Raw genomic sequence first — 24,932 nt, forward strand, 5'->3', positions numbered from 1 at the left:
GTCCATAATCCCGGAGTGGTTTATTGTGATCCGCTTAATGACTATGGCCTTCTGCTAATATTCCTATCTTATGAATTATGTAGCTATTTTATGCATCAATAGATGTTAGTGAATCGGTAACTTGTGCCGTATTGGGCCCTTTTGGTCTGTATTTCATTAATAAAATTCAGGGTAGTCACTGTATTCTATTCTCTTCAGAAAGGACTTGAAAAAAGTCCAATAAGGTGGGTCTAATTCATAGGTTATTATGTATTTGAATGTATGTATCCCCGTTTCTAAACCATAGCCACTGACATTAATTAGTAAGCTTATAAATAAAAATGATTTTATCATCCAGATTTATGAATATTAATGCAAATTTTTATTTCGAAATATAATACATGTATTTCATTATTTGTATATTACATTTGGTTTTATTAAAGATAAACAATTAAAATGATACAATAATTTATTGAAATGAATGAAGGTTGCGTCCAGATCCTGAAAAAAAATTAACAAATTTTCTGTTATTAACAAATTTTTAGGAGTTTAGAAACATATAACTTCAAGTACAAAGTTTTCCCACACTTCCGGAAATTATGGTTCTTGGATGGAAAACAACGTTTCGGGCTGGAAGTATTAGCATGGATAGGTGTGTGTTCATGATTGTTCCAATATCAGATTCTGAAAATAAAATGAAAATAATCATATTTTCACGTATGAAAAATGTATGTTTGATCAGATTCGAAAAACACCGAAAAAAGCGTGAATCCTAAACCATTGTAGTGTACCTATAATTTATAGAGAATTTATATAACATTGTTTTTATTTAATAGGTACACATACCTTGAAGGAGAGAGAGAGGGATGGAGTGGTAACACCCATACCCTTAACGTTGTCTTTGTACACCACCTACGGAACCAAAATTCTAGCAGCATCCTCAGCATTTATGTAGGGTTGTACAGTACGGAAATCGTACCAGAAATTCAATCGAAATTAATCGCCTAATATTATTTTCGACATTTAATGATTTACTCAATACAAATTTCACATGTACTACTTCTTAGCTTAATATTTTATACTATATTTATAGTTAGATTTTATTAATTATTACCATTTGTATTTCAATTTCTTAATGATAATTTAAAGGGGAAGAATTAAGTTAAATTAAACAGTTTAAAAACAACACGGATATTTAAAATAGTTTTATCTTGTTTCTCTTTTTTCTTTCAATTTTCGAAGGTTGGAGTTTCGGTATAAAACTGGTACAATATTCTAGCAAGAAGTGATATCTAGTTTATTAGGGAGAAGGTATAAGATGCCTAAGCATTCACGCGCCATAGTCCCAGTCCCCCTTTCAAAATACAAGTGGGGGACGTAAAAGATGGCCGGGCTATTTCGCTAACTCTCTTCAGTCGGAAAATACAAGTAATTTTTCGTCATTCGCGTCGCGCTGACGTGAGTTTTCAAGAACCAATGAGATGCAGGCTGGTTGTAATTCAGAAGTACGGGGATTAACTCCGGACAGGCTACGTCTTTTGGACTGGAGATAAAGCAAGATTATAAATGTGGAGGCGAATTTATACCTTCCCCATAATAAACTAGAAATCACTTCTGGATTCTATAATACCATAAGTGGAGTGATTACTGCTAAGTACGACAAAATTAACGAAGGCAGGGTGTTACGTGATTGATCGGAAGTACAAATTTCAATTTATCCATGAACCTTTAAATTATTTTAATTTTAAAATCATTCATAGGTATTTCTTGGATGTTTTTCAACGGAGATAGGTCCTATAATTAAAACATTTCTCCTTGCTTTCACTTAATTATGCCAATTTTGTAACTTAAAACCGAATACAATACAAATTTATATCAATACTTAACAGTAATCATTCCATTATTGGTAGACGCAGGGATAGATTTAATTTTAGAAGTAGGAATGGAGAACAGAGTAATATCTGGGCGCGCATCAAAGTCCCTGACTCCTTTTCACGGGACGGGACGAAGGGGTATGAAAGAAGAGGCGGGTTTTTACCATAGTGACAGAGGTAAAAAGGAATTACGTATTTTTCGCCGTCCCCGTCAGCAACATCATAAAAACGTAGTTTAAGTGAGCAGCCAATAAGATAATTTAAACTTTTCGTTACGTGTTGGAGGGAGGGGCTCTATACTGGGTGGTCTAAGAGTCGGACTGAAGAAAATACTAACTGTTCTCCATTCTTACTTCTAAAATTAAATCTATCCCTAGTAGACAATATTCATCATCGAGGTTTTTTAAATACAGGTTAAGGCAACGATGATTTCATATATCCAGGTCAAGTTAGAGGAAGAATGCTCGTGCGATGAAATGGACTATAGGACAAGATATACGCGACGACCCAGGTCAAACCGGATATACAATCATAACAGCCATGTCCTGTTTCCGGACAACTTTGGGGATGGAGAGTATTGGATTGGTGGGTTTTTATATAACTTCTTCGACGGTAGCAGGATGATGGTCTCTGGACGCCATCTTCATTCTTTCCAGGGCTCCCGTCTGTCTGATGGCCAGGGATCCAGTCCCGGATACGTAATCAGCCGACGAATCAGAATCGTTGAATCGAATTCGTATCCTGGAACACATTAAGCCCAGATCGGCGCAACAGGGAGCTAAGCAGGCGTCTAAGATGGCCCGGATGTACTGCTTGATGACGTAACAAACGGCTCGACAGTGACCCAAAGCTGGCCCCACACACCATATGTGTTGGAAGGTTAAACACGCGAAGCTAATGCCAGCGATAAGGGCTAATGGGAAACCGCAGAAGATGGTCAAGGCTTTGTAACAGCAGTTCTTTGTGCCTCGGAAGATGGTACGGGAATTTGACCAAACGCACGGGATGGATCGAACTCCTTCCGGTTCCGCTATGACGTCCTCCCAATCAACCTAAAATTGAAATTTAAAAAAACATAATTAGCTCAGACATCAATTTACAATTTACAAGACTAGATAAAGCTACAAAGATATACAACTAAATTTGACCAGGAATAGTTTTAATTTTAGAAGTAGGAATGGAGAACATAGTAATGTGGGCGCGCGTCAAATTCCCGGACCCCTTCCCCGGGACGGAGGGGTATGAAAGAAGAGGCGGGTCATAGCGACAGAGGTAAAAGGGAATTACGTGACTATTTTTCGCCGTCCCCGTCAGCAACGTCATCAAAACGTAGTTTAAAACTGAACCAATAAGATAATTTAAACTTTTCGTTACATTACGTGTTTGAAGGAGGGGCTCTATACTGGGTGGTCTATGAGTCGGAATAACTGAAGTAAATAAAAACCGTTCTACATTCCTACTTCTAAAATTAAATCTATCCCTGGATTGGTCAAATCTATGGTTATAACCACGATTCAACGATGTCGGGGCAACTGTCCATCATGTTACGTATTCCATTATTCTTTGGGGGCGTCTGAAAATTGAAAGGTACACGCTTGTCCTGTCCGCCTCTTTTGACCATTATCTAACCAAAGTTCGCCCACGCAATGTCAATTCAATAATGGTAAAAAGAAAAAATTGGAAGAAATATTTGATCCTATTTTTTATATCGAAAATCGCTGCGACACGACTCGACTTTGACAACATTAGGTTTTTTAGCGAAGGCTAGCAAAACCTTTGTCTCAGGTTATATTGAATGTCACCATCAATGGAAATGGGATGAGTTAACCTTAGTGGTTATTAGTCCAAATGGATTTTGGGTTCGCTTTTCACCGACCGAGAATCAAAAGTTTCTAGGCGTGGTTAATGTATTCAAAATTGTCGACACGCAGACAATGAGATGAGGACCGTGAAAGATAAATACGAGTCTATGATTAAGTCAAAATATAGACAGAAACTCATTTATATTTACTTGGGCCCGAAATGTCTGTTCCTTAGTACCAGGAATTCATAGAGCAACTAGGAATTATTGTGTAGCCATTTTCACTCAACGTATCTAGGCGGATTTTGTGGGAGGAGCTAAACTGATCATTGCACGTGCGTCTAGGAACTTGCGTTGCTACCAACCAATGAAACAACAGTTAGGAAAACGCCATCATAATTATGAGTAGGCGTGACGTATGGTAAGTTCTCAAGCCCGGTATACCCACAAAACTCGCATAGAAATTAACAAGGCTCACAATAATTCCTATTGGCTTTGTATGTATTCTTGCTAGTACAGATAGTTTTCACTGTTAAGGCTAGCTAGCTCTCTCAGCTTAACCTTTTCAGTGCAGTGTTGTCAGACACTCTGTAGGCCAAATTAGTCAAGTACCGATTAAATCTGATATTTATCAGCAGTACTTGGTAGATGGTAAACCTTTTTCAAAACATTTAGTGAAAACGTTAGCTTCCGAATCTTTGCAAAATGGCTGAAGTTAGTTCCGACTACACGCTATAAAATGTCATATCTGGAAGTATATTTTCATTTACGGAAGTGTTTTTTCGTGCCCCGCGTCCTGGTTGTATAACTCAAAAGGAACCACGCCTTACTGTCCTTGGTTTAAAAGCAGTTTAGAAGATCCTTTTGGAAAACCAGCGCGCTAATTCGACAAAAGAGCGACACGGCCCGGGTCGGTCTAAACGATACTACCACTTATGAATTGCATTTGGTGACGTCCACCATAGCGAGCTTTAATTTTTATTTACTTTAGGGCGGGGTACACGTGCATGTTCCCGCTCGTGACCCCCCGGTGGGTTCATTCGCACATATCCCCCTTAAAGCAAGCCTGTAATAGTCCTTTATTGCCTTGGTAGAACCATAAGCTCATAAGATATGTTCCATCCGTAAGTTTGTTAATCTCTGGTAACTTAGAAACTGGAGCTTGTAATTTTGAAGTGATTGAAGTAGGGAGGTCATAGATTCAGGGTAAAGCGACATACGCCTGGTGAGTGGGGCGCTGCTGTTAAATTTGGGTATCTTAGTAAGTTCAGACTAAATAGGACCTAGAAGGAACTTGGTCCAGCAAAATTAATTAACCACCACCGAGTGTAGTTAGGACTTCAATTGGCTCGCTTAATTCCGTCGTTCTCCTTCTCGAACTAGTTATCTCGAGAACTGTATAAGTCCATCTCAGTAGCATTACGAACTTGTATACAGGTAGTGGCATCATACTTATGGAAGGAACATATCACTTATAATTTTACAGCTGAAGCTATTATATGAGCAACTAATTTGGAGTAGTACTTTTCAAGTTGCTAAGGTGATATACCTTTCCCGCCTAAAACAAGCCCTTGTTAATCCCTTAGAACCTTGCTAAAACTAAAAAGATTTACAGTAGCTACAATGTTTGCTTTGAAATATCTAATAGCAACTAATTTGGATAAGTGCTTTACAAGTTGCTAAGGTGATATTTGCGAACCGGGCCATGAGTCCTGAACCCCGAGAGACGAGTTAACGAATGCGTCAGTTTGTTTATAATTAGCTTATTTTAATTTCTATTTATATTCTCCGTAATAGGTTGGGCAGTAATAACATTTTTGGGGTCATAATTTAGAACAATTGTTGTTTGGGGTCATTCTATTTTAAAAGTATTGTTGGGAATTAACTTTTGACCTTTCAAGATACTTAGATTTTTATTACAAATTTGCGTGTTTACTGTTTGAGAATCTTTACAACCTAACGTTAAAAAATTGGGCAAAAGTACAAGTTTTCTTTGAAAGTAAACGATAAATATTTAGATAAGTTTTTGTCACTTGAAAGTCAAGGTCTTTTGATAGGACTAAACACTAAATACCGTATTGATATTACTTCCAGAATTTTGGACAATTCTGAGGGGTAAATATGAAGCACAATTTCTTGTGTACAAAAATGAGTTTATGTCAGAAGTGGGATTCGAACCCACGCCTGGAGAACCAGACTGCGACCTGAACGCAGCGCCTTAGACCACTCGGCCATCCTGACACATTCCTCGTTATAAAATTAAGTAAACTATATTATCGGCAAATTAAGACTGATAAGATAAACCATGAAATATAGTAAAAGCAGCTGCCTGCCTTTAACTAAATAAATCTCTATGGCACGTATCATTGAATTGCCACTACTCTATATTAAATTTGCACCGTTTGAAAACTCGACTTCCTTCCTTATGAACCTTATCTTAGATGGAAATTGCAACAGGGAAAGTTATTTTGTTAATTTTTCGATACAAAAATAAATAGTGTGCAGAGTTCAAGTGTTTGCCAGTTTGTTGTGACGTGCGCTATCTACAACATATATACTGAAAAGCTTGTAGTAGTTTACGGATGGCCCCTTAAATTTAATTATGAAACTGAACAGACAATGATTGCTAATTATTTTAATTAAGGGGCCATCCCTAAAACACTCCATCAAATCATAACTCTAAAACAGTGTCCCCTGTGGCAAACAAAATGTCATAGACAGAAGTTACATACATTTTCCAAAGAACATTCCCAAGGCTTTATTTGTGCATGCAGACTTATCAGAAACACCCTGTATAAAAGACAGGCGGAGGGATATGAAATAATAGCAATGGCAATGATCCTTGTATTTGCAATATTTTTCTTATTCGTGTAAATTTGAAAACATGTTTGTCAGTATCATCCTTTTATACACGCTAATGCATTTTAAACATAAAAATTATACATTTTTAAAACTAGGACATGATATGGTACGAACCAAATCACGTAGATTACTTTGTTTTCCCAAGGCAGCAAGACAACAATCCCTACCTAATGATATTTGTCACGAAAAGGCTGCCGTCTGTAACAATTGGTAACAACAAAGAACGCGCCATTTGTCCTAACCAAAACAAACTATGCCTAGCTTTAAAATCAAAACTACAAAACCAAGTTAAATCAAAAGGGGATAATACTGAAGAAGTGTGAAAGCCACTCTGTATCCTCTCTTAATATTCTTTAGTTATGTAACATGAATGATTCTTCCCAGGCGAGGGAGACAGACCCTTTTTGTTAATTTGCTCGATCTCGCTCATCAAACTTAATTAAGATGGGTATATAATTATCGCTCACCGTGCTAGGGTGAATTAACTATAACTGTTTTTGGTATTTACCTAATCCCAATGCAGCAATCAATCAATTAACCAACAAACCTTGATTGTCTTAATTGACGTGGGGCAAAAATTAATTAACACACAAGCGCATACATGCATGCGCCTTGGTTGGCAAATAGTTAAGCAGAGCTAATAGATATAGTAATGATTACAGGGAATTAACTATTTACATGGCGTATGTGCATGAGTCGGTTTAGCAATTAACCTCGCTATAATAAATGTTGGGATTGAAGAATCATGTTACAATTACGGTACCCGCATTGTGGTGGTACACTTCTCTCGAATAGATGTATTATATACTTCTGGTAACATCAAAACACGCTCCAATTATACTAACTTTAACTATAACTAACTAAACCTCCGCGCTTTTAAATCAAAACTAAGCAATCGAATATTGAAAAAAGGAAATCAAACTTACTTCTAATGTAGTTAATTTTAATAAGAACTGCTACTTCATGGAGTAAATTTTATAAGTTTATTTAAAATTTAAAATTTAAAATTTAAAACTTTGGGAGCTTTCGGACCGCGGTCCTTCCTCAGCCAATTTTTTCAAGGACCGCGGTCCGAAAGCTCCCAAAGTTTTAAATTTTAAATTTTAAATAAACTTATAAAATTTACTCCATGAAGTAGCAGTTCTTATTAAAATTAACTACATTAGAATTATTAAAATACCATGGATCAGAAATTCAATATCTACGAAAATCAAACTTACCCTTAAATACTCGCTGATGTTATTGGGATCTCTTCTGTCATTTATTGTATTGGTCATTTTCCCACTGACCGTTGTTGTCGTTGTTGCTTTCTTGCCAGCTGACGAAGAGAAATGTCCCAGGTTGAATATTGACGCCGTGTTCACAAAACGGCGGTCAACAGACCGCGTACTATAATGAAATCCCCCCTTTGGGAACCCAACTCAACAGTTTCAATTCGATATTATAACAAAATTACTCGATAAACAAAGAACAATTCACTAGTGACTCTAATTCGCTGGACGCCTTCCGCGTGTTGTTGGTGTCCTTCGGGAACTGGTCGATTCAAGACTCGAAAGTTCTTGTTTGTTACCAGTCCTTCAAACGAATGAAGGTAGGACCAACGACCAGTTGTAAGACTTGTCCACCTCTCAAGGGGGAAGACAGTTACTGAATAAAGCTCTAGCGTTCTAACTTGAAACTATCCAGGGAAAACACTGTCACGTGGTGCAAGGATCTTTGGAAACGCCAGGCTTGCTGCGAGAGTTGAGTTGCTATGGTTACCTTTTAACATAGCGTGGTCACTAGCAGTTGGAGAGACCACGCGAGGCCAGCAGCGAGAGACATTTAATTACTTTGGAGTTTTGTAAATGGTTTTTTTAAGATTGTTTATACAAGTTAGTACTGTGTCTTTAACGGATACATAGATTGAAAAATATGTCTTATTGCCGTATGCGTATTGGTTTCAACAGGAGCCTTTAACTTAAACTAAAGCGTAGTCCTTGAGTGACTTGGGATAATCATTTAAATCACACGGAATTGAGTCACCTCTCAAACACTACTCATACTGAATTTAGTAAGAGTTAATTCTTATTGTCTCAGTCTCTAGCGACATTTTCAAATCACTCTGCCTACATGTAAACACCTATACTGTTTAGGATTAAAAATTTGAATAATGAGGTCTTTAACTTTATGCCTAATTATACTAAGCCTAAGTTATTGCCCTGAAATACGTCACTGAATCTCTAAATAAAATAAAAATTAGCATTCATGGTCAGTTATTTAACCGACCTTTGTGGTTTAAGGCGGAAGCGTAGTTTGACCGGAAGTGGTTAAAATCATTAGTAGTTTTACAAAATACTGCACCTTGCTGATCCCGTACAAATTCCCGTACTGTTTTTCTAAATCTAAAAGCAAACTAATTAATCTTTGGTTAATATTAAAGAAAACTTAATCATAGCCGAAATTTTTAGCTCTAAATAGTCCATTATATATTTGAGAGTAGTTCATTTATTTGGTGATATTAATTAGCAACATTGGGAAACTAACCTTAATTTTTAGAAGTGGTTTGGTGCATGAAGTTAACGTTTGGACCCAAATACACCCGGCCAAACTCGTAGCTAGTTAAACATAATTTGAGGAAACTTTTATCACTTCAAATAGAACTTTATATATAAAGAATAAATGAATTAACATCAAACTAAAATTCGAAACACATGTCATTCAAAATTTGACTTTTTCTGACAGAAATGTTGGGGTTAAAAATTATAGACATCGGAACTATCAATTGTATCACCAGGAATACATACAGCTACTAGGAATTATTGTCTCCCCAAAATTAATTTCTATGATTTCGAGTTTTGTGGGTATACCGGGATTGAGAACTAACTAAGCGTCACGCCAAGGTCATAATTCTGATGGCGTCTTTCTAACTGTAATTTCATTGGTTGGTAGCGACTCGAGTCCCCTAGGCGCGCGCAAGGTGCAAGGAGCAGCGAGCTAGCCCCTCCCACAAAGCGGGCCTAGATGCGTTGAGTGAAAATGGTGGGATACACAATGATTCCTCTTAGCCGTATACATTCTTGGTATCACAGAACAGAACCCAAGGAGACCACACCCTTAGGCGTCCCTTGCTTATAGTACATAGTTCTAGGGTCATAACTAGAATAAGGGACTAGATAGACTAAGGGTCTTACACCGTTTATCTCGTGGTCCGTGGAAGATGTTTTTTGTCACGATCGGGTGGCGCGTGAGGAAAGCATGGAGGTCGATTCGTTGATAAGCGTTGCCTAACGGGACTTGGCGAAACTAAAGCGATTACGGATCACCTTATCTCGTGGAATTTTGATGAAGGGTTCGAGGAAATCTTTTAGTCAAGAAAGGAAGATTAAGAGGGCTTACAAAATGGGGAGACACGTGCCATGCGACCCTTAGTTTCACCTGCCAAAAATTGAAGTAAAATCTGAAGGTCAGGTTGATGAAGTACAATTCCTCATGCAATTTCGATGTATTTCTTAAACCAATAGTATATAGAAACAGGGATAGATTTAATTTTAGAAGTAGGAATGGAGAACAGAGTAACCTGGGCACGCGTCAAAGTCCCGGACCCCCTTCCCCGGGACGGAGGGGGTATGAAAGAAGAGGCGGGTCATAGCGAGAGAGGTAAATAGGAATTACGTTTTTGTCGCCGTCCCCATCAACAACGTAATCAAAACGTAGTTTAAGTGAGCAGCCAATAAGATAATTTAAAGTTTTCGTTACGACGTGTTGGAGGGAGGGGCTCTGTACTGCGTAGTCTATGAGTCGGAATAACTGAAGTAAATACAAACCGTTCTCCATTCCTACTTTTAAAATTAAATCTATCCCTGATAGAAATAACACAAAGTGAGCTGGGCACTGTTAAGGTTAAAGCAAAGCCCGGGTCACGTGGTTCCCTTATAGGCCTAACCTCGAAAATAAAAAGTGTCATTCTATAAAGGAGTTCGTTTTCATTTTCAAAACGTTTTATTAACTAAAGTAGTTTCACCTTCAATAATTTCTATTTGCGATTGATAAAACAAATTGAGGAAAAGAAACAGTGGTTCTATTACTTCAAGTAATGTCCTTCTGTAATAGTGTAAGACTGGTGGACACGCTCGCATCGTATATAATATTCCCTTTAAGAAGGCCGTTGGTAAAAGATATAGAAAAATTTTTCAATCTTCTTCCATTTTTCATTGAGTTTTAAACGAAGCCAAGGCTTAATGCACCTGCCCTGCTGCTTCTACGATTCTATCCAAACTGTCTTACGAGACATATTAATAACTACCTTAACAATGTACTTTGCCTTTTCATAATAGGTATAATTTAAGTATATGGTCAAACTAAGTTGTCATGTTGGGAGACCCATGACGCCTTACCATTAATGTATTGATCTATTGTGTATTTGTATTTAGTGGATAGGTTTTAAAAATTCAAACACTGATTGAAAATATATAATTCATACCATAAGTTTATAAGTGATATGTTCCTTCCATAAGTATGAATGGCACTATCTATACAAGTTCGTATAATGCTACTGAGAGACTTACAGTAGTCGAGATAACTAGTTCGAGAAGGAGAAGTCAATTGAAGTCCTACCCTACACTCGGTTGGTGGTGGTTAATTAATTTTGCAGCTAGGACCAATTAAGTTCCATCTAGGTCCTATTTAGTCTGAACTTACTAAGTACCCAAATTTGACAGCAGCGCCTACTCACCGGGCTTATGTCGCTTTACCCTGAATCTATGACCTCCCTACTTCAATCACTTCAAAATTACAAGCTCCAGTTTTTAAGTTACCAGTGACAAACTTATGGAAGGAACATATCTTATAAACTTATGCAAAGTGATTTCTTAATAAAGTCGATACAAAAATATGTAACAACGAAACGGAATGTAATATAAGCATACTTAGTATATCAAAGGTAATAATTTCCAAATTAAATTAATTAAATCACATTTAAATAAAATGATATAACACTTACCAATAAATATTTCCAAATTACTAACACTTCAACTTGAAGTTTATCTTGAAGATCACAATAACGTGCTGGTAAAATATCCACTAGTGACCATGGTCGGTAGATGGCACTGATTACCGCGCAGTTTAAAACCTTAAACACCACTTAATTAAATATATTTAATTTAAAACATAACATTAAATAAAAAACCGAACAATTAAACATAGTACTAAACCGTGCGCGATTTAACTTAATTTCTCGAGCAGACTAAATTAACACAACCTTCCCAAAGCTAACGTTACAGTTAAAATGAACAAATTCACCAGACTTACGATAAAAATAAGGAAGTTCTTTTTAAATTAGAAATAGGCCTAAATTAGACATATCAACATTAAAAATAGACTTCTTTTGCGAAACAAATTTGTTTTATTTACAATATACATTATTAATTGGCAATAACAAATGGTTAGATATTTTTTCTTTTAATTAATCATCTCACCAATTAACAATATCACTCATGTTTTTTAAAAACATTATTATTTTTTTATATCAGGAACAGTGTGACCCAAAAACAAAACGCAGCAAATATTCCACACAATGGAAACCTTTAATTTTAATTCAAATCACTTTGAAATATCGTTTAAGGACATCACGTGACGAGTTTAATTTAAATATACTTTTTAAGAATATTTTTTTATTATTTTTAAACTTGGAAATTTGGCCCTTTTTTTATCATCATGTAACAAGCTGTCCAAAATCATCTTTAAAATAAAATACATATGAATGAAGTTTAAAAAGCCAATTAACTGTTTTAAAACCGTCTAAGTGCTCAGTAAAGTAAAACGCCATACCCTCAAAATGGCCGACCATCTCAACTATAGTTGGTGTTAACTTAAATTGTCATATGGCTGACTGAATTCAGACAGTCACAAACCTAGCCGTTTTAGTTTTTATTAAGGTATGACGTCACGTTAAGTACTTAACTAATACTACGTCATTAACCTACCCCCTACCCCCTTAATGGCGGTCACTGTATAAGCAGGAACTAGCGCAGTAGCCATCACAGGGTTGGGCAAATTAAACGACTATTTTGAAATTTAGAGTTAAATTTTAAAAATTTAATTGTAAATCATGGCAGTCTTCAAATTGGATAGACTTAATTTAATTATCAAACGTTAATTTATTAACGATCAAAAATGGCCAAAAGTTTAAACGCATATGTAATATTTAAATTTTCACAAAATACGTTATTTTATTAATTTTATAAATTTTAATCATTTACCAAACTATAAAAAGCTCTTTCTTTTTGGAATCCCATTTAATTAAGTTCATTATTTTTAATTTGAAGTATTTTTTGATCAAAATCCGGCTGATTCACTGCCTCCACGAAGGTCAAAGGTTATATTACCCAAAACCTTTTCTATTGTAATCCCTCCAAGTGGTTTTAATAAACCCTTTCAGGCCTAAACTGATGATGTTCGTATGTATTTTCCCGATCTCTTTTTGACCTCCAATTGTCCATTGGTTGACCTCTGTCCTTGGTCAGACTTCCGGGATGGAAACATACTGAGATATTAATAGGATGTAATGGTAACCTGTCTTCGGTTTCCATCATAAAATCGCGGTCCCTAAGATGCGGCGCCAATGTTGTGGACTCCAATGTCATGGGGATGTAAAATGAACCTTTGGGGTGAAGTGCGAAAACCGGAACTAAAGATACTGGGATTTCCTGTCGACCTTCGTTCGAGGAAGTTTGTTCCTCCATCTTTAAAAGTCCGCAACTGGGTGAAGTTTCACCACCAGTGTTATTTCCGGAAGACAATGGTGACCCTGAGGAACACGAAGAGTTTCTGTTGTTCTTCTTGCAGACACTGATAGTTGAAGAGCCTTCCCCGGAAGTGCTATAACCGGAAGTTGAACTATGTCCGCTACTACTGGCTGTCGTTTTGTTGACACTTCCACCTTCAGCTCCTGAGTTATTAGAACTGTTATGGTTGGAAGTTTCTCTACCATTTTGGTTGAAACAATTTGAGGACAAAGAACTGGGACTGGGATTCGAACCGCAACTACTACTTCTACTGGACGGGTGTTCGACCACCGTTTCGCGTCTAACTGGTTCAGTTCCCGCGTTATTATTATCTGCCGGGATTTTAACACCTAATTCTCCATTGTTCACTGTGAACGAACCAAATCCGTTAAGTGTAGCGAATGAACGTTCATTTCGGCTGTTAGGCCTACCATCGTGGTTTCCGGTTGAAGGGAACATGCGAGAAATGCCAAATGATTCGCTGGTTGATAGTTTAGAACCCGTGTTGTAGACTTCGGAACTGATACTGTGGACGGGTGCTCTCATGGGCTCGTGGGTATGATGACTGATGCCATGTGGGCCAACTGCGCCATTTGGGATGTCAAAGCTATGATGGAGTACATCTGCTCTGAAACGTTCTTTGATGTTGTTTTTGAATTTGTATACTTCTTCCGCTGATCTGAAGTTAAAAAAGATTTCCGTGTGTTAGGGTTAGGTGGTACTTGTTGACTTTGAAGATAAACCAAGGTCATGATGGCAAATTTTATCATAATGTATTTGGGGGGTAAGGCTAGGTTTGGTTAGGGTTAGGGTTAGAGATCATCAAGAAGTCATCACGACCTTGAACTTAGTATTTCTAAGGTCATCAATAGTACCTATTAGCGAAGACATCGGAAGTTTGGTATCCATGACTCGATACAACACCAGTTGTTGTCTGGCAAGATCTAGTGCTTTCAATGCTGTTACTGCGCAATCTCTTCTGCTCATAACTGGCTGGGCAAGAATCCTGATTGAGAATATCTCTTAAGTGACTCCTGGTATGACTTGGTCCAGGTAAGGCCAAGAGATGAGGTGAGGTAAGGGAAATGGGACGTTCGATAACGCTGGTACTACCACCGCTAAAGTTGACGTGTCTGGAATTATCTTCTTCCATTTCTTCAACGGTTCGAACACTCATCGAACCTATTCTTTCTATACGCGAGAAAGGTGATACAAAGGTACAAAAAATATTATTACAAGTGAATAGAATAGCAGCAACCCCGACAAGTTTTAGATTTTTAATATTCCTGGAAGATTTTTTTAATAAACCTACAGTTTAAAAGCTGGATTAGTTTTTAGGGTCTTAAGTCGGATGCCCATTGACGAATTTTCGAACGTTTCAAGCTGGCAAATCCGACAAAAACTTAATGGACGTACGAGGGTTAAACGCGTGAAAATTTGACAGTGTCCATCCGGCTTTAAAGCGATGCTTAAACGTACCCACAAATATTTTAACTATGCGCGGTTTAAGTTAACAGGTGCTCATAATAAAAATACTTGTTGATGCGCATAAGTATCCCTTTAAAGCAAGAATCCCGTGATTTAGTGACCAAGTCTATGACGTCATACACATAACCTTTAATGCGAGACCATTTGGAATGGTCCTCATACATTACTTGGACACTTTGAGTACTTGATTGATATCAAGAAGTCAATTTAAGGGAGTCCTCGAATTCAAGGGATCCTTCCTTCTTAAGGTTAAAGGCTACGAACTACAAATACTGCCCACATACAAAATAATCTTTGTTAAAAACATTGTGGTAGTTCTTTATGGTTCAAAGTTTTAAGTTGTAGAAGAAAAAACAAGCACAATACCTTCGTTTTTTTAATTTATTTCTTTTTATAAGATAATTACGACTTTTATATTCAAATATCGGCGGTTACCTGTTGGTTGATGGCCAAGTCTTAAGACCTCTACAGAGTTGGAAGGACAGTCGGAAATTTGGCTTGATGACCGCTTCAATGATCGGTTGATAACACCTACTACGGATGTATGGGACCCAATGTTCGTTTGTCTTATCGGGTAACTCTCGCACAAGCTGTGGTTAGAGCTACTGTCCAAGTGAAACATGTTACTGTCCTCCTGATGAGGTAGCATTGGTGCTTGACCGTTGATTGGTGCTGCGTCCGATTCGCGTCGTTCACTGCCATGACTATCACCACCCATGTAGCACACTCCTGAAATAAACAAGTAATGTTGTGCGTTAGTAAATGGTACCCTGCAATAAGGGACCAATAAGTCATCAAGAATGTTACGTTACCTTGCACTAATTTCTCGTAGTGAGCCTGCAAGTGTTGCAGAAGCCTGAGACAAATTCCTTGTGTTGGGTCAAAACCCTCGGACTCGACTAGAAAACGGACTGTTTCGGAACTGCATTCCTGGAAACCAAGTTTGTGTTGTTCCCTTTGTCTTTGAAGCATGGCTTCATCTTGACGCCTGTTGTCTTCAGCTCTACGCGCGCTAAAATCATCTCTTTGTTGCTGCTGTAATGACACTTCGCAGGTTGCTAAAGAAACGAAAAAAAAAACGCCACACCGAAATGTCCTGCAATCGCGCCTCCTGAATAACTTTTTTTATGTCATCTGGACAGTTGTGTGTGTGTGTTCAGGCCCTATTTTCCGCGGAGGGAGACAGAGAAACCGAAGTACGCGGTCAAATAGTTCCGTCACCTATACAAAAGGTGAAATAACTAAAGTAACTATTGAACTAAGTTTTAGCTAATCTATCACCATGGTATTTTAAGAACTATGGTATTCTGTAATTTCTATAACACGATTTTACCGCCCTCTATGATTAAACTAATTTTTTAAATAATTTTTAATCCTTTTACAGTCGTTAAATTAAATGAAACAACAGTCGTTAAATTAAATGAAACTACTTTAACAGAAGTTATTTATAAAATCCCTCGAAGTATAGAAGTATAGCAGTAAATCAGGCTTCTCTGTGTACAGCCGTAAATAGTTTATAAATCGGAACACACTAAAAAAGCTCAGGCGGTTTATAGATCAAAGACTAAACATAACTTTGTCTCTGCACCTTAATATTGAATTAATCAGACTTGATTTTAGTTCGATAGAAAGGTGGAATTGTTTTTTTTTTTTTACTAATACTACTAAGCTTATCCTAAAGTCTGTATTTTAGGCTTAATATTATTTAACTACATTCAGGAAGATTTAAATTTAATTTGCCATTTATAGTAATGGCAATTTTGTTAATTTTAAATTTTTCATTAGTATTAATTTATGTGGTTACATATAAATACAATAATAATCGCCATTTTCCTAAGCCTATTATTTTAAGTTATATTATAAGCTGCTAATTACAATAATTGATAAGACGTTGGTTTTCATTATTAAAATACATTTATAACAATAAAACTATTTAAATCAAATTTTTTTTCAAATTAATGAAAATAAATTAAGGACATAACTAATATTAATTAATCTAATACTTAAACAACCCCCAATCCTATTACAATACCCCATTTAAACTATATAAAACAATAAACTAACAATGACAATCGGTTGAAACGTTTACACTCGTAAAAGTAAACCAGCCAGCCGAAAAGGGTCGAAGCAATACTTTTGCAGCCCAAAAACAAACGCAGAAAAGTAAAAAGCACTATTCTCAATGGCAATTATTATTGAATTTCAAATGTTTCCAAAGAAATTAAATCTCGCATGTAGATTTAATTCACTGGGATTTTATCACCAGGAAGAGATACTTAAATGTATTTTTTTTTTCAAACTTACCAGGGTCTTTGCAAGCATGAGCTTGAAGATGTCGCAAATGTTTAGTGGCCATCTCGATAATTTCAGTCTTTTCGATCCTACCACGACCCTTTTTTAAAGAAAAGAAATAAGCATAGTTAGTTGATGGTCTTTAAGGTTAGAGTGCAGTGCAGTGCAATTTGGTTTGTGTCGATTTTTGTAATTACTTATGTACCTTTTTAAGGTAAGTTGGAGGTATCAGGCGACTCAGATCGGCCAGACAATTGTTCATGCGATCCCGGCGACGTTTTTCAATAATTCGGTGCGACATTGGGTCCTGAAATGTGCAAATTAATACATATTTAAATTAGTTTAAAGATATAATAATAAATATGCAAATTGTTTTAATCCTAGTAACAGGAGAAAACATATTTAAATATAATTTAGTTTAATTTAATTTAATTTATAAAATTAAGTAAAAAAATTTTAATTTTAAAATTATTTTTGTGTAGACAACATTTAGGAGCAAAAGAGATAATGTATTTCCTACGAGCCCCTGTAGAAATGTTTCACCTGCTGAGCATTGGTGCTTGCTTATTATTTTTGGTATATTTATTTTAAAATACAAATAATTGTAATTTGCTTTATGAATTTTTGTGTAAATAAAATATAGATAATATTAACAGATGTTTATGAAAAATTATCAGGGTTTTTTTATTCGGTTCCTTGAACCAATGACCTAAATATGAACTAACAGTTAAAGTATCAACAGTTATAATATGTTTGCTCAGTGACAGATATCGTGTTTTGATCTAGATTCGAATGTTCTACTATACTTTACATGTACTGGGGAATCGATTTTTGTCAATAGAAGTCGGTTATTGACTACCCCAAAAAAAGATAGAAATTCACTAACGCCATCTAGTTTTGATTTCAAAAAATATCCTTATTTAAGTTTAATATACATTACTCTTTTAATAGCGGTTTAAAGCCGATATCGTTGCAATAAATTGAAAATTCTAATTAAAACTCGAAAATTTCTAAACTATAGATGGCACGCTAAATAGAAGGGAGCCATTTTGGAAAATGGCGGATGTAAATTTAGATCGCTTCTAACTTAAGTTCTATTGGACGGATTTTGACGAATAAAGGCTTAAAACGCGCAGAATTCAATAATCTAGCTAATGAATTAGGGTTACGTAATATAAAACTAACGATAAATAATTTATTCAACATTAAAATAATTAAACTAAGTTCAATACACAAATAAATCAATAAATTCAATAATTACCCTTGAAATCTTTTTCTGTGAGTAACTATATTCGTCTTCCTCGTGAGGCATTGTGGTAAAATTCAGAGTTCTGCAAATAAACAAACAAACAAACTTATAAATATAATTATGCAATAGAAAAAAATATAAACCCGAATCAAAAATAGGATATAAGAAATGCTTCAACAACTGTTGATAAATTCATTTCCCCGTTGCAATTCTCCTTGCAATTATTTGGCAATTCACATAAAAGAAAAAAAAATTGTAAAAGACGCAAGAGAAGTTCCCGATGACGTAAATCTCTTAATTTATTTTATTTTTTATTCTAGTCCAATGGGAATCACCCGATTTTTTATTGGCACAAGCACACGAAAGAATGAAAAAGAAAATTGAACTAAGCTCGAATAAAGAATTTTTAACATCGGATATCAAGAGAGGGCGTGTAATGCTTGAGAGAAGAGAACCGGCGACTAGTTCAAAAAATAAAGTAAAAAAATAAAATGTCTTTATTTTTAGCGGCTCGACTCTCGCGAGACCTATTTTTATCAAAAGGCGCAAAATGTCTCACGTGCGCCACGCCACGTGGGGTCTTCGTGTTTTAAATTTCGCAAATTCCTTTGGGAAGGGGTGGAGAAGATATACAGGGTGTTTCATTCAAAATGGGAATGTAGTGGATGGTTCTATGGCTATGGAAAATCAACTGAATTTTGAGTGAATCGAAAATGTTAAATGTAACTTCTTCTATGATCAGCCCTTAAGATTTTGATTGAGCCTCCACAAGAGATGCATGCACCCCCCTAACACAAGTTACTGTACTTTGGTCCTCCTTTTATGGAACACCCTGTATAATTAAAAGTCCCCGATGGCGAAAGTAAATTTCAATAAAATATACGCGATTTCATAGAAAAAAAGTGATAATTTTTTGTTTCTAGGATTGCGATTAAATACTGAAATATTATTTTGAGTTTAGATTTGGTTTCGAAATTTTTTGTATTTTAAAATCTTTCCTATTTCAGGTCGACATGAAATCTATAAATAAAGCAATAACAATAAACAAAATACTCGACATATTTTTTTGTTTCGTTATTGCAATTGTTTTTCCCAATTTAATAAATTTCAAATATATTTAATCTAGTCACTTAAGCCTAACCTATTACGTAAAATATTGCAACAACATTTATTAACAATAATAACTAATTAAAACCTAGAAACTAATTAATAATATTAATTGCAAATCCCATTTTTTAGAACATATTTCTTTTTTACAGTTTATAGTTTTAAATAAACGCAATTTCAAATTTATTAAAGTTTAAAATTATAACTTAAAATGTTATTAAACAATTTGAATAATGTAATTTGAATCTAATAATTACTTTTACCAATAATAATAAATAAAATTAAAATTCTAATTTAAAATGTTAACCTTTAAAATCACTCAAATAAGTTTTATATCAAGAATTACTTTCAAATCAGCGTCTTTACATAAATTATAAAATAATTAAATAATCATATTTACATTTTCTAATATAATTATATAAACAAATCCTTGAAGGGAGAGTGAAATGGAAAATATTATTTTCACCCTCTCTTAACGACTTAGTTTTTAATGTTTATTTATTATATAAGACACGAGTTAACTCACGTGTTTGACCGATGTCCGCCTAGGGGCAACTAGAATCGATTTAGTTACACAATCTAATTTACGAAAATGGTAGGAATTGCACGTGTTCCGATTAAAGTTCGTTTCCCTCGTGAGCTGTGAAGTTAAAACGCCGCAAGTCTTAAGTCCCATTTACACGGGGCCATTTTAACTCGGAAAAACCAAAAATGGGTTACTTTTCAAATTATAGATCACACCATTAATTAATTTCCTTTTTTAATAACTAACGCCATGTATAATAAATATTTCCATAAGTTCATAAGATATGTTCCATCCATAAGTTTGTTAATCTCTGGTAACTTAGAAACTGGAGCTTGTAATTTTGAAGTGATTGAAGTAGGGAGGTCATAGATTCAGGGTAAAGCGAGCGACATACGCCTGGTGAGGGAGGCGCTGCTGTCAAATTTGGGTAACTTGGTAAGTTCAGACTAAATAGGACCTAGATGGAACTTGGTCCTGCAAAATTAATTAACCACCACCGAGTGTAGCTAGGACTTCAATTGACTCGCTTAATTCCGTCGTTCTCCTTCTCGAACTAGTTATCTCGAGGACTGTAAGTCTCTCAGTAGCATTACGAACTCGTATAGGTAGTGCCATTCATACTTATAGAACGGAACATATCACTTATAAACTTATGATATCGGGTATTTTTAAAGGTAGTATTAATTTAAATAACGTGACTTATCTTATTTATTAAAAATCCATTATATTTGCATAAAAAACCTAAATACTAATTAAGTATTCAACAACTTCAAACCCACTTTCGCCGTCGTTGTCGTAGTCAAGACGCTCTATTATAAATGGTTAATGACTCGACAACCTAAGACGCTACCAGTTTGAAACTAAGGCCTAACTTAAAACAGTCTGCATTATAAATGATGCAAATACAGGCAGACGTCCCTAAGGTAAATATACCGAATTTAGACAACAACGTGAGGTTTAAACTCGTTGAGTTCAATGCGAGGGTATTTTATATAAAACGGGACTTTTAGCTAAGGATAATATATTAGACTTAAAAGGATAAGGAACAGCTACAGGTATAGGCTACCTGTGGGTTATTAATGATTAATGACATGTTGATATCTTTGTAGGATAAATTTTTATCCTTTTACTGATATCATAGATCACGTTTAAGGATATTTTTATTTCCCTGTATTGAATTTCGAAAATCAATTTTTCTAATGATAAACATAAGTATATCATATAGGCCATAAGTATAGTAATCAGGAAATATATTAGCTACACGCGTGTGTATTCTTTAAAGAGCTCTAGTGGCGGGATATTTATAGTAAAAGGACGTCTCCTAGTGGCGAGTTTACCAGAAACAGAAGCCATGATAGACTACTGCATAAATCTCTACTCGTAACCTGACTAAACCAAAGAATACAACAACAGTAGGTCATGCTTCTATTATATTTCGATTTGTAATTGTAACATTTAAACATAGATGGCGCACGAAAATTGTTAGCTTTTGGAAGCCCGTACGACAGACCCATACTTATACACTATAGGGCTATCTAACATTGACTTTCGCATTTAAAATTATCGAAATATAAACCTAACAATGGAATCGAAATTGCGAAATATTGTCGTTAAAATTTGGAAGAATGCCAATCATAAGCCCATACGATAGACCCATACTTATACACTATAAGGTTATCTATATAATAACAATGACTTTTGCATTTAAAATTATCGAAGTACAAATCAAAATAAAAAAGAATGGAATCTTAATTTCAAAAATCTCAATTGTTACATCACGAGAATGATTATGATTTCATATTAACTTATTATCAACTAATTGAGGCAATAAATGTTTTATAAGGCGAGATTAAAATGTTTTCACGTTGTATGGAACGGAAGTAAACAATTTTTGTTACGTAAGATGTTTCCCTCCTCAAAAGCAGACAACGATCATTACACCGACTAACTAAACGACCTTGTCTTAATACTAGAGGTCAGGCACGTTTTGCAATAAGATATGCTACGTAATCATAATAGGTTTATCGCCATAAGTCCCTATGAAATTGTTCCTATCGCTATGCTGGATGAAGACTTATACTTGAAGGTTTAGTAATAAACTTATGACGACATAAAAGGTTCCGAATCTTTAAGTCGAGCTGTCACTCTGAAACGTCTGAGTACCCGATTTGAAATTGGCTTCGAAAAAATCATCGGAGGATTTGCCAATTTTAGTACAGGATTTCTTAACTGTTTTTTTAAAAGGTTCAATTGAAAAGTAAGTACTTAAAACTTTTAGCCATACACATTCGATTAATATTTTTCCTAATCATCCTAAGTTAATAATCAACTAATTAATTATAGTAAAACAATCCTAATTGAGCCTTTAAACTCCAAATAAATCAGGCGATTTATAACGGGGTTATGATAAAGTCTTATCGTTCATAACACAAATTTTACATTTTTTGATAAAAAAAATTTTACACTTACAATAAGAGGGCAATAACCATAAACACACCTTTAAAATGTACCTTTAAAGCAAATGTCAGCTCATGTGAAACCCCTACACACCAATTTTAATGGTGCTAAAGGCGGGAACCAATCAGAACTCGTTAAAGTCGAGGGAGGGCGGATCTAGAATTAGCCTTTGCTAAGCTTAGCGGGACAGTTAACTCCGCCCCTCGATTATGGGAGGATTTTGTGGCATTTGTTTAAACTAAACCAGAGCCGAGACTTGCTTTAAAAATACCTAGGATTTTGTAATTTTTACAGCAATAATAAATGTATTTCAAAATCTACAATTTAATCTTTTTATTTTTATTAAAATATTTTTTGTTAAAAAATAAATGGCACTATACTACGTCTTGGGTGATATGACATAATTTTTGGGTGATTTTTTGACATTGTAAAATTTGTGTTAAGTGTCGACAGATAAAATCTTTGGAAGAATTATTTTAACACGATAACCAATGTCAGGAATCAAACTAGAAACCTTGTTTTATGTCATGTGATTTGGTAGTTCTTGGCGACAACAAGAACATACCCTTTCAAACACACGTCAATCAATATCTATTGCGAAATCAGAATTTAGAAATAAAATGATTTCACAAATCAGTGAAATAAATTTTACAAAATTGAAATTTATCTCGAGTATTTTATATTGAAAAAACTGTGCTCGAATTTGAATTGCCAATTTGTAATCAATTTTTAAAAACTAATTACGATTAAAAAATTTATTTCTAAATTTCTAATTTTGAAAAATTTCACTCGTCTATTTTGAATGCATATTTAAATTATGTAAATTGTTCTGACCAATTTTAATTTTAATTAAAAAAATTAATAAAATTTCCAATTTCATTTACTTCATTTCACTTAATTGGGATCTTAATTAAAGGGGTCATCTAATCATAAACACTTCTCCAATGTTAATGATAACTTGTGTTAGGGGGTGCATCCCTTGTGGGGGGGGCAAAATCGGTCCAATAAAAGTATAGAACATTTTAGACTCAAAATTGATTTCCCATACAACCCGATGTCCCACCATTCTTTTTGCAATAAAAATTAAAAACCCTAATAGTTTTCCAATCACTTAACAGGTGGCGTTAGTAGTACTACCCCAGCGGGTTTTATATAAAAAGGTCTAGATTGAAATATACCGACCGCCTCTAGTTATAATCTATAATTATTAAAAAGGGGGAAAAGAAGTATAGGCATCCCCCAAACCTTATAAACCAAGGTCCAACGCGAGCTCTTTCAGAAAAAAGGAATAGAGAAACAACTAAACCACGCCCACATCCCCCCTACCCACCCCTAGAGGCGCGTGACGTTTAGCCGCTGTCACATGAATCCGCACGTGCCGATAAGGGTGAGACTGAAACTCGCGTTTAACAAGTTACTTTTTCAAGTCCAAGAAATAAATTAAACCAAATTTGTATTTGTTAAACCGTAATTTTTTTTAAACCTCAAAACAATTAATATTTTAACTTTAATTTTTGAGTGTCATTTGTTAATGTTATTTGTAATTTTAAGAGGAGATAAGACGGTAACCTGACCTCCCATAGTGCCCATGGTGTGGTAAGGTTAGATTAGGTCAGTGTTTGGTAAAGTTTTAAAAGTTTAAAAGTTAGCTTAGGTTAGGTTAGGTTTTCAAGGTTTAAAATATGTTTGCTTGGGTAAGGTTAGGTTAGGTTCAACTGGGGTCGGGTTACCGTCTCCTTTGAGTACTCTGAATCTTCAAAAATTGTCCAAAAATTTATTTATAAAATATTTTATATTAAATAAAAAATATTTTAAAACATATCAAATTGTTAAAAGTTGATATTAAAATAAAATCTTACCTTTCAATTTTGAGTCGATGAGCCAAACTTGCTTCTTCCCAAACATCCATTTAGTTTTAAAATGGCACAACACTAATAATTTTTTTTTAAACTCTCGTTTAAGTAACACTTGAATTAGGATAACTATTAAAATTAAAGGCGCACATTTTTTAAGAAATATTTATCCGGTATTATATTAAATTCAATTTAAAACTTTTATCGTTAACGGTGTAACAATCTTTTACTTAAAATAGTTCGAGAACTGTAATAATCCTTGATATTGATAGTTCAAAACCCAATAACAAAACTTCAGAAAAACCGGTATTAGTGGTTTTTTATTGAATCGTTGTTAAAAAAATCCTATGGACTTAATAACGGGAGAGAACTTTTTAGTAGAACTACCTCGTTCAAAAGCTTCAAGATAAAAGTCTGGCTTCCGTTATCCTCAATAAGCTATATGAGACTTTTTCACGTTGCGAACCTTCACTCCCCTTCTCTACCCCCTTTCACCTACTTCTACCTCACGTGCGGGAAAATTAAACAGTGACGTCACATATTCTCCGCGCAAACTCAGTGCGTTACGAGTCACGCGATTCGCAGCGTGGATGATTTTGTTATTCGGAGTTTTCTCTCTCTCTCTCTCGTTGCCTTTAAGCTCGCGCCCAGTATTCCCGCCAATTTGCGACGATGTAAAT

The 24,932-nt window shown here is 35.2% G+C and overlaps 2 protein-coding genes and 1 non-coding gene across 5 annotated transcripts; all 3 read right to left on the reverse strand.

Moving 5' to 3' along the window:
• Positions 1–928: 928 nt before the first annotated feature.
• On the reverse strand, positions 929–8,129 carry LOC149618375 (caveolin-2-like). Its single transcript, XM_089854128.1, has 2 exons — positions 7,737–8,129; positions 929–2,905 (listed from the first exon to the last, which is right to left on the reverse strand). The coding sequence occupies exons 1-2, from the start codon at positions 7,791–7,793 to the stop codon at positions 2,447–2,449; spliced, it is 516 nt and encodes a 171-aa protein (XP_089710254.1). The 5' UTR covers positions 7,794–8,129; the 3' UTR covers positions 929–2,446.
• TRNAL-CAG (transfer RNA leucine (anticodon CAG)) lies at positions 5,812–5,895 on the reverse strand. The gene has a single exon. It is a non-coding gene; the product is annotated as a tRNA-Leu (tRNA).
• A 3,747-nt stretch (positions 8,130–11,876) lies between the features above and the next one.
• Positions 11,877–24,842, reverse strand: cwo (transcription factor cwo). Of its 3 annotated transcripts, XM_089855803.1 has the most exons (9): positions 24,259–24,842; positions 18,322–18,391; positions 17,266–17,367; positions 17,073–17,160; positions 15,581–15,826; positions 15,204–15,497; positions 14,156–14,471; positions 13,712–13,959; positions 11,877–13,648 (listed from the first exon to the last, which is right to left on the reverse strand). In XM_089855803.1, the coding sequence occupies exons 1-9, from the start codon at positions 24,306–24,308 to the stop codon at positions 12,918–12,920; spliced, it is 2,145 nt and encodes a 714-aa protein (XP_089711929.1). In that variant the 5' UTR covers positions 24,309–24,842; the 3' UTR covers positions 11,877–12,917. The 3 variants fall into 3 exon arrangements, with proteins under 3 accessions (XP_089711929.1, XP_089711928.1, XP_089711930.1); XM_089855802.1 differs by having other exon boundaries at positions 11,877–13,959; positions 24,259–24,841; XM_089855804.1 differs by lacking the exon at positions 24,259–24,842 and adding an exon at positions 18,491–18,732 and having other exon boundaries at positions 11,877–13,959.
• Positions 24,843–24,932: the final 90 nt, after the last annotated feature.

Source organism: Phalangium opilio, unplaced genomic scaffold (assembly GCF_054372755.1).
Source record: "Phalangium opilio isolate 3A_F unplaced genomic scaffold, DU_Popi_V2 ptg000209l_1, whole genome shotgun sequence".
NCBI classification, from domain to species: Eukaryota; Metazoa; Arthropoda; class Arachnida; order Opiliones; family Phalangiidae; genus Phalangium; species Phalangium opilio.